We start from the raw sequence: 15,186 nt of genomic DNA, 5'->3' as shown, positions 1-15,186 counted from the left end.
TTGAAATGCCATCTTGTTTTTTCAACAATTAAGAACATCTTTTAATGTTTCTCCATTTACTCTGGAAAATAATTTGATTTCTTTTACTCAGGCAAATTTTCACAAAACCTAAATACTCTTGGCCCAGAATTACCTCCCCTCGACAAATGACTTTGTAGTTATGACTGAACTGGAATAGATACTCTCTGAAAAGGTTTCCATTGAGATAGGAGACAATGCTAGGCACAGATCATAGTTGATTAATATCATGCCATAAGGAACATTTTAAACATCCTTGCATATGAGACACAAAGCTATTGTCTTAAAAATTAGTAGTCAAATGTTTTAATTACGATTTTTCTAAATAGAAATGGATCTGAATTCATATCATCCTTCTATTCACATCATAAAGTGACATGGTTCCTTAATCTCTATCATTAATTAAGGACCATGTACTATAAAGCTTAAAAGCAATCTTTATCCAGTGTCTCCTACCACATTGACATGAGTATTGTGATCTTATTTGTGCATCTTATACCCTTTTTCTATTCTTTTTATTTTATAACTAAAAATGATCTCATTTGATGCCTCTGAATCACTTTATTTATAATTTTTTTACTGAAAAATCTCAATGAAATATATACATCTACGTTTCCTTTACTTTGGCCTATAATATTGCACAATCATCATCACTGGTCAACAATCCTAGGATTGATTTGACGCAGCTCTCCACTCAGTTCTACTATCAGCTAATCTTTTCACACCTACCTAATTCTTCTCTTTCACATCTCTCTTTACTTGTTCCATATATTTTGTCCGAGGTCTTCCTTTTCCATTCTTGCAATCCACTTGCCCTTCGATGATTGTCTTCATCAGGCCATCATGTCTCAAGATGTGGCCTTTAAGGTTGTTCCGTCTTCTTATTAAGGTTTTCATGAGGCTTCTCTTCTCTCCTACCCTTCTTAGGACTTCCTCATTACTAACTCGGTAAATCCATTTGATTTTCATCATTCTTCTGTAGCACCACATTTCAAAGGCCTCTATCCTTGCTTTCTCCGCTGCGGTCATTGTCCATGCCTCACTTCCGTATAGGAGCATACTCCAGTTGTAGGTTCTTATGAATTGTTTCTTTACTTCCATATTTAAGTTTCCCGCTGTAAGCAGGTCTCTCTTTTGGTGGAATGCTCTCTTCGCCTGGGCTATTCTGCTGATAATTTCTTTCTTGCTTCTCCCGTCACTAGTTATCTTGCTTCCCAAATAACAGAATTCATCCACCTCTTTCAGTTTTTGCCTCCCTATTTTAATGTTGGTCTTGACTTCTCCTTTTCTGCTGCATACTAAGATCTTGGTTTTCTTCGTTCTTATTTTCAGTTGATATCTACTCATTACCCTACCCATATTAGCCAGAATATTTTTCAAATCCTTCTCTGTTTCTGCTATAACGGCTATGTCATCGGCAAATCTTAGCATGCTAATTTTTTCTCCATGGATATTCACTCGCAATTCCTTTTCTTTGATTTCATTAATGGCTTTCTCAACGTAAACGTTGAAAATTGAAAAAGTTAATAAATGTAACAATAAAACCTTTATAAACAAAAACAAAATTTCAAACAATTTAACCAAATAGAACTAGAATCAAACTTTCTTGTAAGGCTAATAGAAGCTTTGGAATAAAGCATTTATACTTGTTAACAAAAAAAGAAACTTATATTAAGTTATTGACATGATGTATGTACGGTTGACGAATGTTACCATTGCCATCATCTTCAACATCAATTGCCTCAATTTCATCAATTTCATGAACTATTTCTATGGGTGGTATATCCTCATTACTTAAAATAGCTAAATTGTGTAAAACACCACAAGCTACAATTACCCTCAGTGCCATGTCCAATGAAAGTCTCAAACCTATACTAAGCACAGGAAACCGCCGTTTCCATATACCAAACATTCTTACAATAACATTTCTTGTTTTCGTATGGCATTTATTGTACTCCTTGTGATCATTTCCTCTTGGGTTTCTAATCGGAGTCAACAAATACTTCTTCAAGGCATATCCCGAATCTCCTAGAATGATGCCACCTCTTAAGTCATCATTCTCTAACAATCCTTTCAGCCTAGAATGGCTGAATATATTTTGGTCATGTGTTGACCCTGGCCATCTGGCAACCAAGTTAGTAATGCTCATATCTGCATCACAGCAAGCTTGAACATTTACAGAGAAAAACCCTTTTCTATTTCTGAAGCGTTCAGCCTCATTTCCACCTAGAAGATCATAGGACAATGGATGATAAGTACAGATTAAATAAATGTGGAATACGTAGAATCTGACTGTCATAGCTTTTATTAACTCTTAGAACTTTTGTGTGATGGTAATTTCTAATTAGAATGAGATATCTTGAAATGCAAAGCACTCAAACATTGCACATATTTTGTATATGTCGTAATTAAATTACATTGGGGAAAAGTCCCGTGGAAATACTTATCAATTATTGACCACAATACAGGATCAATTTTCCTCACCTTCTAAAGTTTTCCACAGCACACAAGAACTTTCTGAATAAATATTAATCTTTCCCTCCACGCAAGCATACACTGTATTTCTATTACAAAGTATGTAGGCTTAGATTACTGAATTCAGTGAAGAATATGATGATAAATAATATTACCACCCTAGGCCTTTCAATTCCCCTCCAAGGCATATTCCTAGTTATGCCACTGACTCAGAGGAAGCTGAGACTTTGTTTTCTTTATCTAATCAAAAACATTCACCCATTGCAATTAAGATCCTTTTCATATAAGTTTGACATGAATGTAAATGTATAAAAGTTAACAAAATAAGTTGGTAGTAATAAATTTAAGTAATAATAAAATAATTCAATGCCAACAAAATAATTGTTTATGTTCAAAAATTCATGTATTAGTAAACAAATGTCGGGTGATAACGACTACTGGCAGTCAACCGAAAATACTGCAGGCAATTGTAGCTTTGACGATTACAATACATGACAAATATTGGAAATAAATATCACAACTACCTACCCAGCGGTGCGGAATGTGCGGTGATTTGTAAGCACATATTATATCTTTGCCTCACATGCAATATACGACTCACCACAAAATAAAGTTGATATATTTACATACATAAGATTGAAAGGGTAATTATCAAATAAAAACAAATTGTATGGAATCCTGTATGGACGCTGAGTTAATGAGTACCAATTGGTGTGAATACTTACACAGGCCATTACATCCTCTCATACGTAAATTAATCGTCTAACTTCCATCCTTAGTAACAACATTTCAAAACTAAGGTTGTAAGTAATCAAGTCCGAAGTAAATACAGAAGAAATAATATATAAATATATATACAATTTCTCATACATCGCCTACGAGAAAATTAGCCGCGATTTTTCACTTTCTGAACTTTCATGATCAAAATCCCAAAGACATTATTATAATCAAAAATAGTCAAATGCAATATTTAAGATAAAATTTACGTATAATCACAGGATATACGACAGCTCACAATTTTCATGTGACACTGCCCAACATTAGATGCCAAAACACATTGTATGATTCCTTCCTTCACGTTGTCATTGCCCCAACAAATGAGGCTATGTTAATGTGATATTAATCACAGGCTATGAACCGTGTTTGTATTATTATTAGCGTAAATATTAATCTAAACCTGACAAGCATTCCAGCCATCCACTACAGCTGACTACAGTCATCTCCCACTACATCCCACTAGAGCTCTAGCCCAAAGACGGTATCATTAATGCTAGCCCAAAGGTTGCCTAAATTACAAATTTTCAGGGTAAGTGCAGTGGAAGTAGCACATTAGCAAAGTTAAGGTTAGGTTATCTGTCAACATATGGCGGTTATTTTAAACAATATGTCTTAACGAAAGGAATTGTAAAGAATTTTTCTCCAAACCTACCTGGTGATTGAATTTTTATATGAGTGCAATCAATGCAACCCACGACTTTCGGGAAGCGTGCTATGGCATAGAATGCTTCTTTAGCCTTATCAATTTCCCTCGGCGTGGTAGGCATTTTTATTATATGCCTGCGTAGACCAGCAATTGAAGTTGTTACTTTTTTAATAATACGACGTGCTGTGGACTTATGTACACCACAGAAATCGCCCATGGTCACCAGCACGGAGCCCGTGGCGTAAAACCTTAATGTTAAAAGCAGTTGGTTTTCTGCTGATAACGAACTATTTCTGTGATTGAATATTTTTCGTTAATTTAATTACTTTCACTTGATACGTATGAAAAAAAGATAATTTAAACATAATTACGATTTATACCTTTTCGTAGGAAACTCAATGCTGTGGTATATTTTTTCAAGCAGAGCTTTAACAGATGTTTTGGACAATCGGAATCTCCGAAAGAATTCCTCATTGTTCCATAAATCGAAATGATTCGGCCGAGGTCGAAAATTTCTTGGTATCCTGTGTCTTCCATCAAAAATCTCATCTTCTTCATCTATAGCGTCTACCACTTCAAACAAAAAGTCCGCCATTTTCAGAAAACAATACCGTCATGCAATTCGTTAATCCTCACGTTAACTTTTTACCCGAGGGAAATCCATGGTTTAGCTTGACTACCACTTTAACGCTCAGATTTGGCTTAACCATCGATTATAAAACAGAATTTTGGGACTTAACCGACGCTTAGCTTAAACTCCAGTTTAACCAGACATTATAAAACCGGCCCTTAGTGTATTACGGAGCCTCAGTCACTTAATTTGATATTAATAACTTTCATATGAAAATAAAGAGAATATTTCCTACAGTAACTGTTGTATTTTGTTTTTAATCTCAAATGTGAGATGACCTGTCAGACCCTTGTGCCTCCCACCCCCAGAAAAAAATCTTGGATCTGCCCCTAGGTACATACATCCACTGTACCTCTTGACTACTTTCAAAGATGACTTAAATATCATTGACAGGAGAGAAAGCCAGCTTCAAAAGGTTATTAACTACAGAAAAAGAGGCAAATAAGTGAAGCTGATTGCATAATATATGTCATCAAGACAGCAGTATAATCATCTTAAAGATGAAAATGATTCTGACATCTTCAGGTTCTATTAAAATGTCTCTAATAATTTATCACTCTTCACCTCAAAAAATGATTCATTGACAGAAAAATAAATGACAATCTTTTAGTTTAGCAAAATTTTAAAGCCAAAACTCTAACAGAGGGCATTATCTAATTTGGAAAAACCACATTTGCAAGGTAGTTCAGCTCTTTTTTATATACTTCAATAAATAAAAAGGGATAATATGGAAATCTAGAACTTACCATTCATATTTCACAACAGTCCCATACTTCTGCTGGAAAACCAGCTCAATGGGATTATCTGGATTATGTAAACTGTACAATAGAAGCATCTTTTTTCCAACAAGTACACTCACCTGAAAAAAAAATGAAAATGATAATTTTTGATCATGGTTAAAATGGTCATGGTTTCGATTATGGAAAAAATCTAGTTAGAATGTTTATGTTTTCACAAAAGTGAGGTGTAAGGTTTGTCATTTCCTAATTGTTGAGATTCTTGACAATTGACAATGATGAAAATGATATATACGAAAATGATATAACAATATGACTTATGATGATGAAAACTTTGTTGTTTGTACTAGTGATGGGCAAAGTCGATCATTTTAGTGATTCAATCATTTTGACTCGAGTCACATAAGTGATTCAATCAATTGATTCAATCACTATGATCGAAAAGACTCAAATGAATCAAGATCGAAAAGACTCAAAGGAATCAAGATCGAAAAGACTCAAAGGAGTCATGATTGAAAAGACTCAAAAGGAATCAAGATCGAAAAGACTCAATCAATGGATGTAATAAATCACTTTGAATAATCGAATAAATACTGCCTCATCTGCGACGAGCATTGGTAACGCTGATTGCCATCCATATTATCATTTCATATACTATTTTGATTGTGAATTCCTAGATGAGTAAATTAGATTTCAAAAATGAAGGAAGTAGTGTCATGAAAATATTTGGGAAGGCAAAACTGCCACAGTTTCTCAACACTAATAAAATAATTCCTAACTATAGTTGATGAAAATATAACACAAAATACACCACACACTATGCATGAATCTGATCTGCAGGATAATTTTATGAATGGCACAATAAAATGTAACCAGCTTTAACTTCTACTTCTTAACGTTCTCCTACAGGAGTCATCTTAATATTTTCCTTTTACGTGTATTGGTGTTATTAATACTGATAACTGCTGGAAAACATTTAAGAAAAAGATTACACAAGTATTCAGTTCTTCATAACATAGTATTTAATTTTCTCACAACTATTTCTGCCCTGAGGAAAAGAGATCAAGCATCTATCGTTCCAAATTTTGAAACAAACCGGAAACCGAGATGATTGATATGAAACCGGAAGTCGGAGTGATTGATGATTGACTTTTTTAACGAAATGAATCATGAGTCATTTGATTCACCTAGTGATTCAATCTTTTTGATCGAATCGTTCATGATCGACCCATCACTAGTTTGTACAGCATCAATAACATACAAAGCAAATACATAGGGTGATAACAAGGTTTTTAAAAATATACAGATATACAGTCAATTTACGTCAGATTATGCTTCATTAGTTTTTACATGAAAGACTGCTGTCGGGAATCGCATTTGAAAAGAGATTTAAAAACTTTCTTAACACAGTGCTGCCTTGCCAATTGCATTAACAGATGAAAAATTTAAGATAAATGCAAGTAAAAATCAAAGAAGAGAACTTGCATATTTTTTTTCATGAAGAAAGCCGGTGAAGTGGTATTGCACCATTGTTCGAAATCTTTTTTATATGCTGGCATTGATAACTCAATATTTTTATCCATCTCACAGTGAGTATCATTGTAATACATGGTAATGAACAAACTGATAATATTTATAGTGACTCCAGAGATGCTAAAAATACAGATGTAGAAGATACTCCGCAGACTAACAAAACAAATAAAATCTGACGTAGAAATTGCCCATATACATAATGCTGGAAGAATTTATGCCACCTCCCATCCCACATACATATATATTGTGGTGGCTATATGTTATGGTAGAGAAGAAAGTATTATACTGTGGTAGAAAATATTACGAAGATGAGGGACTGTGTACTTTACTATATTAGTGAAAAAAATTGTCAAACTTTTAAGAGCCAAAATATTGGATGGGGCTGACATGGTCCAAATGGGGAGCAATACATTATAATGGGAATGACAATGATTGAAAAATATGTGCGTACTGCTATCGGGTCTGCAATTTCTGATAAGCAGTAGAGGAGGCCAAGGTGAGACATAGCTTTGTATTTAATATGCTCACTGTAATTTAATTTTTGATCCATTAAAACACGTAAGTCTTTGATGGTGGAGACTCATCTAAGGGAAAGGGAGTTTAAACTGTACCTGAAATCATAAGGGGACTTTTTTAGCAAAATGGAAATTATGTTGCATTTATTAGCGTTTAGGCGGAGTTTCCAGGTGTTGCACCACTCTGATACCTTGTTCAATGCATCCTGTAGGTTATGGCAGTTAGCGACGTTGTTAATTTGCTTAAAAATTTTGCAGCCATCAGCGTAATAAAGGGTATGGGCTTGAGAGGGATGTACAAGGGAGGCCAGATCGTCAATAAAAAAGTTAAATAAATATGGCCCGAGAACACTTCCCTGTGGTACACCAGATGTTGTGGGTGACCAATGGGATGAGCAGCCAGGAAGTATTACACGCTGGAATCCATTGTTGAGGAAAGAGTCTACTAGGTTTAGAAAATTTCCATGCAGGTTAAAGCGATGAGAGAGTTTGTGAAGGAGAAGAGAGTGGTCTAGAGAGTCGAAGGCTTTCGAGAAATCTAAGAATATTGCATCAAGTTGAGTTTTATTGGAGATGGAAACAACTGCATGATGCTGAAAAAGAGCTAATTTGGTCAGGCAGGAGTGTCCCGGAAGGAAGCCATGCTGATTATTTGATAAATAAGGAGAAGTGAAGTAGTAGAGCCTGTTGAGAATAACTCTTTCACAAACTGAAGATAGTATCGGAAGTAACGATATTGGGCGGTAGTTTAAGACTTCATCTTTAGGGCCATTTTTATGTATAGGAATGATGTTGGCAATTTTCCATTAGGAGGGGAAGGTGCCGAGGGAAAAGCAACGGTTCAGTAAGAGGCTCAATGGAAGAGAGAGGGAGGAGGCGCAGTGTCTAATTATTTTGGGGCTCAAATCATCGGGACCAGGGGCACGATAGAGAGGGATTTTGCAGAGATACTCAAATACTTCTCTGGGATCTGTGATAATGTTAGATAGATGATGGTCACGAATTGACATGGGGAAGTGATCAATTTTATTAGAGAGAATAGATGAAGGAGCTAAGCAATCTGTAAAGAATTTATTGAATAAGTTTGGTCTATTTGGGCCCCCACCCTCGAGATTGCTATAGGTCACGTTAAGGGGGATGTGTGGAGACTTTTGGCGACTATTTACAAGGGACCAGAATTTTCTTGGGTAGGAAGAAATGGATGAATACATGCTCTGTACATACTCCTTGTGATCACGGCAAATTAGCATTTTAGAACAGTGACGAAGGTTAGTCTATATTGATTTTGACACATATTTCTGAATGCATTATTTTTATGAAAGTTGTAAAAGTGCCAAGTACCATAAAACGCGTCATCGTCATCCCTAATGTCCAGTTGCAGCCTCCAGAAAGAAGAAATTGCCTCCCGAGATTCTTCACTGCATGATTGCTGTGAAATCCAGGAAGGAAATATTTATCTGAAGCGAAGATCACAAGTTTTTATGAAATCCAGGGGAAACAGAATATTTCACAAAAGTGGGATAGTATATTTTTCTTTTGTATTCCACATGGATTTATTAAAGAAAAAAAATGAGAGGGACAAGGCTTTCTGGGAAAACCTCATGGCGGAGAAGTTAAAATATTTTACTTCGTCCAGAAATATTTAAATTGGAAAAAGTAGGAAATTAATATTTTTATGTATCGGGAGTTACGTTTTTCATTGACAAGGAATTATACAAGACATTTGACAGGTTGAAACGCCATAAATAACTAACGATATTCTCAAAAATGTCAAGGAATAATAAAATTGTACCTTTCAATTCTTACTCGCTGGATTATATTGCTACTACATAAGATTGCTTTAATTAGTAACCACATCAATAAAAAAAAATATTTGAATACTTTCGGGTTTTTGGAGGCGAAATCTCACTTATGCAACTCCGTATATAATATCCATTGCCCAAGCTCGAAGACCGCCATGTTGCCTTGAGAATTAAGATGTGTCTAATTCCGTGCAGCAGAGAGACTATGCATGGTGACACTCAACCAGCTGTTCAACAGTCACAAACCCAAGTTGGCGAGAGGGTTCCCAAAATTTCAGTCATTTAAACCCCTTTCCCTCCTCATCGCCTCCCCTACCTTCCCTAAACACTGCCCCCAAGTGTCCTCCCTCGAGTCGAAGGTCACTTGCTAGTCGGCTAGGCTCGCTAGCCATTTGGTCGAGTTCTTGAGGTGTGGGGGGAAGGATCCACAACTCAAAAGTGTCCAGGTATCTGGGAGCCTTAAGTCCTGGTATCCTATAACCACTATTGCGTGATGGCGTATTGCGTGATTGCGTGCCCTTGGCCTTCACAGGAGTTCCATGCTCTTCTTCTTTTCCACGCATCGCGAAGTGGAATCGGGCTCAACGGTTACGGATCTGCATCCCGGGCAACATGTACAAGATGCGACTAATTGACATGGTGCCTGTCAGTGTAGTTTATGATGTCGCAGTGTGGTTTTGAAGCATTCATGCAGACTACTTATCAAAATCCGTGACCTCGCAGCCACAGGTGCGTGGTTTTCGGGAACCAAGTATTACATGTAGCAGTAGGAATATGAGTACAATCATGTTGTCACTGCGAAAAAGATCAGGATTGGGAGGAGAGAAAGCTCTTAACAATTCTGGAATGCAATCGAAAAATAATAGACAATGTGCATGAGTAATAATAGATTTTTTGATATGTATAAATTACAAAAATTTCAAGAAATTAAAGTGAATGTTTGGATTATCCGTGCTTTCCAATAGGGTAGTTTCCTTCATCAAAGAAAACGATAGGCATTGATTGCGATTCGTTACCCACCATTAGTGTATTCATAATACACATATTATTTGGTTTTTGAAATACCGGTTTAGACGAATGGCAAGGGTCAAATTTTATCCTCATTTGAAAAAGGCCAGATTGGCGCCCATGCGATTCCACTCTGCGTGACGTCACAGGGACCTAGTTTCTACAGGAGAGGATAGGAGTTATACATCTTCTGAGATTACCAATGCATGCATGAGGCACAGAGCTCAGGGAAACATGTCTTAATAATCACCTATTAAAACTGGCTAAGGTCGGAAAGTTTTCTTCGTTTGATAAGGTATTAATAAACCTTTTTTAAGCCAAGCGCTGCCATTCAGCAAGGTACTCAGCTATCCGCTAGCATCCTGCGTCCTATCAGCGCTCAGAGCCTCGATCAAGGTCACTTCACAAGGAGAGAGGGGGAACCAGAAATACGTCGCACGGACTTTCCTACTTACGCGTCGCGTTTTTGCGCGCTTGAAATTTTTCACTTTTCATTTAATCGCGAAAAATAGATATCGTCATATAAAAATCTAAAAGCGCAAAATACGTACTCCAGGAGTAATAATCTTTCGATTTAGGCAATAAAAAAATAATAGGAAACCACCCTATTATTCGTCCGCCTCTCTACATCATTAACCCCTGATAACCAGGAGAGTACATACATTGTGGTAGTGACAGACTTACCGTACTCTATTTCAGTTGTTTCCATATTGCCCACTAAGTCAAATCCTAGCTCCAATTTCTTTGGCTCAAGAAGACAGCCTCAACTCATTCGTTTTCAATGAAAATATCTCTTATGCAGCTGGTCAAATTAATAATGAATTTTTCTCAAACACTCACACAAGGTCATTGTGCAATTATATAAAGTATAATAAAAAACAGCCTTCATCTGTAATTGGCATACAATGGCTATCTGAATATACAAAAAATAAAACAAAGATGACAATCCATGGATTTCGATGGATCCAATTCCCACTTAGCATTTATCAAAGTCCTTTATTGCTTGGATGTAAAAAAAGTCCTATACCTATCCATTCAGCAGAATATCTCTCTTAATTCATTGTTTCTGTCAGACCAATTGAGGTTCTAAAATGATGTTATACATGTTGATATGAAAGGTATCTATTCTTAATTTCTCAAGCAATCTAAGCCTAGCATGCAGCCTCCCTAGTCTCTCACGGCTTTCAACCTAATCCCTGTAAAAGCTGTGAAATGCTTTCAGTTGCCATGAGGCAGTTTGAAAAATCGTGCAGCTTTCCTGTGCATTTTATTAAATTCACAAATTAAATCTTTAAGCACCGAATCACCAATATTCTATGCATACCACACTCAAAACATATCATATTTAATCGTACAAAAGATAATCACTTATATACTTACAGTATTTTCTCCAGATAGGCGCTCATCACCTTTCATTTCAGAGAAACAGATTTGAGATGGATCATTTCTAAGAGCCAAAACCCTCTGGGTCTCCCCATCTGGGCCACTTATGCTCAAAGTACGGTCTTCAGAAGCCAGAGCTATGAGATTTTCTCTACTCCATGCACCACAGCTTATTTTTTTACTGTGCTTACCCAAAACAGACAACCTCCTAATATGATTAGAGGAAAGAGAAAGTGTAAGAAAATACTATTGTGAAATTATCACATAAACCCATTTACAACCAAGGTTAAAATTAACAAAATATTCGAACTTTTTATTTCATATTTCATCATAATAATATAAGTTAAAGGAGGAAAGCCAGAAAGATTGAGGAACTAAAAAAATTGATTTTGATGAAAAATGAAATGGTGCCTTTTCACATCTTTGGATGAATATGCATATAAAAATGAGAACAAAAATGACTCTTCAAACTGTAAATTATTCTTCTTCAAGCCAATTACTTGTGAACAAAAATCAAAAGTTGTTACAGTTGCTTTCCCTCTTCACTAAACGGAAATAGCTTATACCCAGAGGAAGGGTAAATTTATTTTCACCTACGTGCAAAATGGGCTTAATGTCCTAAAAACAGAAAGTTAACAGCTGTGATTTATATATTTGGCCTTGAAGGAATTAGTTTGCCTTAAAGTATATAATTGATCTCATCAATAATTATCAATAAATGTCTGCATTTAATAAATACACATTCACACTAGCATATTCCAAGTTTTCCATGCAGTTCACTTATTGAAATTTGTCAATCAGAGTTTCAGCAGTCCAGATCTGTCAAATAAATATGTAAATGTAGCAGTAAAATTCAGTGATGTTCCCCAATTAAAGGACTGAAAAATCATATTTACTAGTTTTACAAAATTCTAGTGGTTTGGAAATATTTAATTCATTTCCTGAGTGTTGGAGCTTCGAAAAATACAAAGAGGCATTCGAATTATCCACCTGGCTAATGGAAGGTGGAAAATAACTAGGATAAAGAAGTCGCAGTTGATATTGCTAAACTGACAAGGCGAAGCATAAAGAAGCAGTGGCATAGCCACCAGGGATGGGTAGGGATTTTTCTGGGTTACAACCCTCCTTTGAGCCTTTAAAAGAGGTGCCAACAAATCCCCCTTTGCAGGAATATTTCTCGGGTTTCCCACCGGGTGTCGTATCGGGTTGTAGTTCCCAACGTTTCCATGACTAAGTCCGTCATCGTCATCAGGGGTTAATGTTGAGCCAAGTTTTTTCTCCGGTATTTATACACATGAGGGCCGTTCAAGTGGGCCCTGATTGGTCCTTTCTGAATTGGGGTGATTTATAGTGATTGATCACTGACTTCCACGTATTACTTAACTGGAAGCCTTTGTCTCTGTTTAGGTTCTTTTGGTGTATGTTGATTTGTATGGCTTCTTTGACAATTCGATCCCAGTAGTTGTCTGTGCGGCATAGCACTTTGGTACTTTTAAAATCCACTCGGTGACCGAGGTCCAGGCAATGCTCTGCCACCGCTGATTTCAGTGGGTGGAACAAGCGTATGCATCGTTCGTGCTCCGTCAGCCTTTTTTCTATGGTGCGGCCTGTTTCCCCAATGTAAACGTGGCCAGGTTGTGGCAGCGCATTGCCTGTGGCAGCGGTGGCAGAGCATTGCCTGGACCTCGGTCACCGAGTGGATTTTAAAAGTACCAAAGTGCTATGCCGCACAGACAACTACTGGGATCGAATTGTCAAAGAAGCCATACAAATCAACATACACCAAAAGAACCTAAACAGAGACAAAGGCTTCCAGTTAAGTAATACGTGGAAGTCAGTGATCAATCACTATAAATCACCCCAATTCAGAAAGGACCAATCAGGGCCCACTTGAACGGCCCTCATGTGTATAAATACCGGAGAAAAAACTTGGCTCAACATTAACCCCTGATGACGATGACGGACTTAGTCATGGAAACGTTGGGAACTACAACCCGATACGACACCCGGTGGGAAACCCGAGAAATATTCCTGCAGAGCATACGCCGGGAAAAACTCAGATTCTACAAATCCCCCTTTGTCCTGGGGTGTTTCCCATACATCCCGCAAGGGCCTGGAAATCTTCAGTACATTGTTGTAACACTAATTTCATGCCATCAGAAGTACCTATTTGAAATGAATTAATTAGCTATATAAATAAATTTCATCCCTTTTACAAATCATAGAGGCATATTATGCAAAAAAAATTTAAGGTACGTAATTTACGGCTTCTAATTAAATGGTGCATTTTCACATTCATAAACCGCAAATGATTAAAATAAGTTGGATCAAAGAAATGTATGTGAAAATAAAACAGAATGAAGGCAAATAACACAAAATTACCACTGTCAGAAACATAACCCAAGCAAACATTAATAATTAACGCTCATTATGTAAGTAGTTAGCCAAATCTTTCATATCCCGAGTATAAGCACATATACAAAAATTCATAACTTTAAGCCTCATTAACAAGCAAAGAAAAAACTCGCACAAATCCTATGAATAGAACCAGGTTATCTCCAGCACCAGGATAACTCTCCAGCCAGCATTTCTTTAATGATTATACCAGTTACTTTTCCCAAATAGCATTGGAGAATATAAGGTTACACTTCATACTTTTTGTGCTTATTAGGTGGCTTCTAATGAATATAAAGTAAGATCAGTTTTAAAAATTTTAACTAACTTGGCAGTTCTGTGGTTATAAATTATAAGGTTTCCTTTCGATGTCCCAATGGCAAGCAGTGGTCCAGTTTTGGCCCAAGCGATGAAGCTCAATGGATCCCTCAACCCACAATCTATGTGGTTCACTGCAAGAAAAATTTAAGGACCGAAGAATTCTGATATTAAAACACACAACAAATAAATTAACGATAAAAATTCCCTGTACCACGCAAAAATTTTTTTTGGAGATCGTTAGAGCCGGCAAAAACACATTAAATAATATCTTTCACATAGAAATTTATTTACCTTTTTCGGCATTGGAATCCCACAAAATTAGCTGAGAGCTTTTGTCGATCATGACGCTTAAAATATCTCCTTCCGAATCCCAGGCTAAGCCAGTGCACAAGTGCGACCTAAATTATACACGTATATTTTAAAATGAGTACATAGCTTGAAGAGGAGGAAGCAGCTAATACTAATAAAGGGAAAGCGAAATCACAGAATTCGTGCGGCAAGCGAAGAGAACATCAAGAAAAATAGCCGTGAAATATGTTTACCCGCTTATTTTAATTGTCTCAACAACTTCTCCACTTCTGTTATAGATGGAAACAGAATGAGAGGAACCCACAAATGCCAAGTATCCTCCTCGACGATTTTGCCAAGAAAATTGAGTTTCCCCGACACCAACGGCATTGTTTACCGTGAAAACTAACTGTGAAGAAAAACCAAACATTGACAGACAGAAACATTAAAGACGAAGAATTAAATTCAATTAATAATAGCTAGACCACACGTTCAAACCTTGTCCGATATCATTATTAAAATGTAGACCGTAAAAAATCCTACTTCCGCGAACTTGAGGAAGTATTTCGATAAAATAAAAACACAATAAAAGCACTGATTATGTTCTGAAATGCTTTTGAACTTGAATCAATGCGTTAAAGCGCCAGAAATACGTCAG

The 15,186-nt window shown here is 36.5% G+C and overlaps 1 protein-coding gene across 1 annotated transcript in view; it reads right to left on the bottom strand.

Moving 5' to 3' along the window:
• The window catches only part of LOC124162207 (WD repeat-containing protein 19), a 72,634-nt gene extending 57,448 nt beyond the window's left edge, over positions 1-15,186 (bottom strand). Inside the window, exons 1-6 of the mRNA XM_046538655.1 lie at positions 15,027-15,186; positions 14,783-14,937; positions 14,532-14,638; positions 14,248-14,371; positions 11,523-11,733; positions 5,294-5,406 (exon numbers count right to left, since the gene is read on the bottom strand). Of these exons, the coding sequence (XP_046394611.1) occupies positions 5,294-5,406; positions 11,523-11,733; positions 14,248-14,371; positions 14,532-14,638; positions 14,783-14,937; positions 15,027-15,041 (725 nt within the window). The 5' untranslated portion in view covers positions 15,042-15,186. The remainder of the gene's footprint in view (positions 1-5,293; positions 5,407-11,522; positions 11,734-14,247; positions 14,372-14,531; positions 14,639-14,782; positions 14,938-15,026) is intronic.

This window comes from Ischnura elegans, chromosome 7 (assembly GCF_921293095.1).
Source record: "Ischnura elegans chromosome 7, ioIscEleg1.1, whole genome shotgun sequence".
NCBI classification, from domain to species: Eukaryota; Metazoa; Arthropoda; class Insecta; order Odonata; family Coenagrionidae; genus Ischnura; species Ischnura elegans.
Note: the sequence above shows the minus strand (reverse complement) of the source record. Positions and strands in the feature narration are given on the sequence as shown.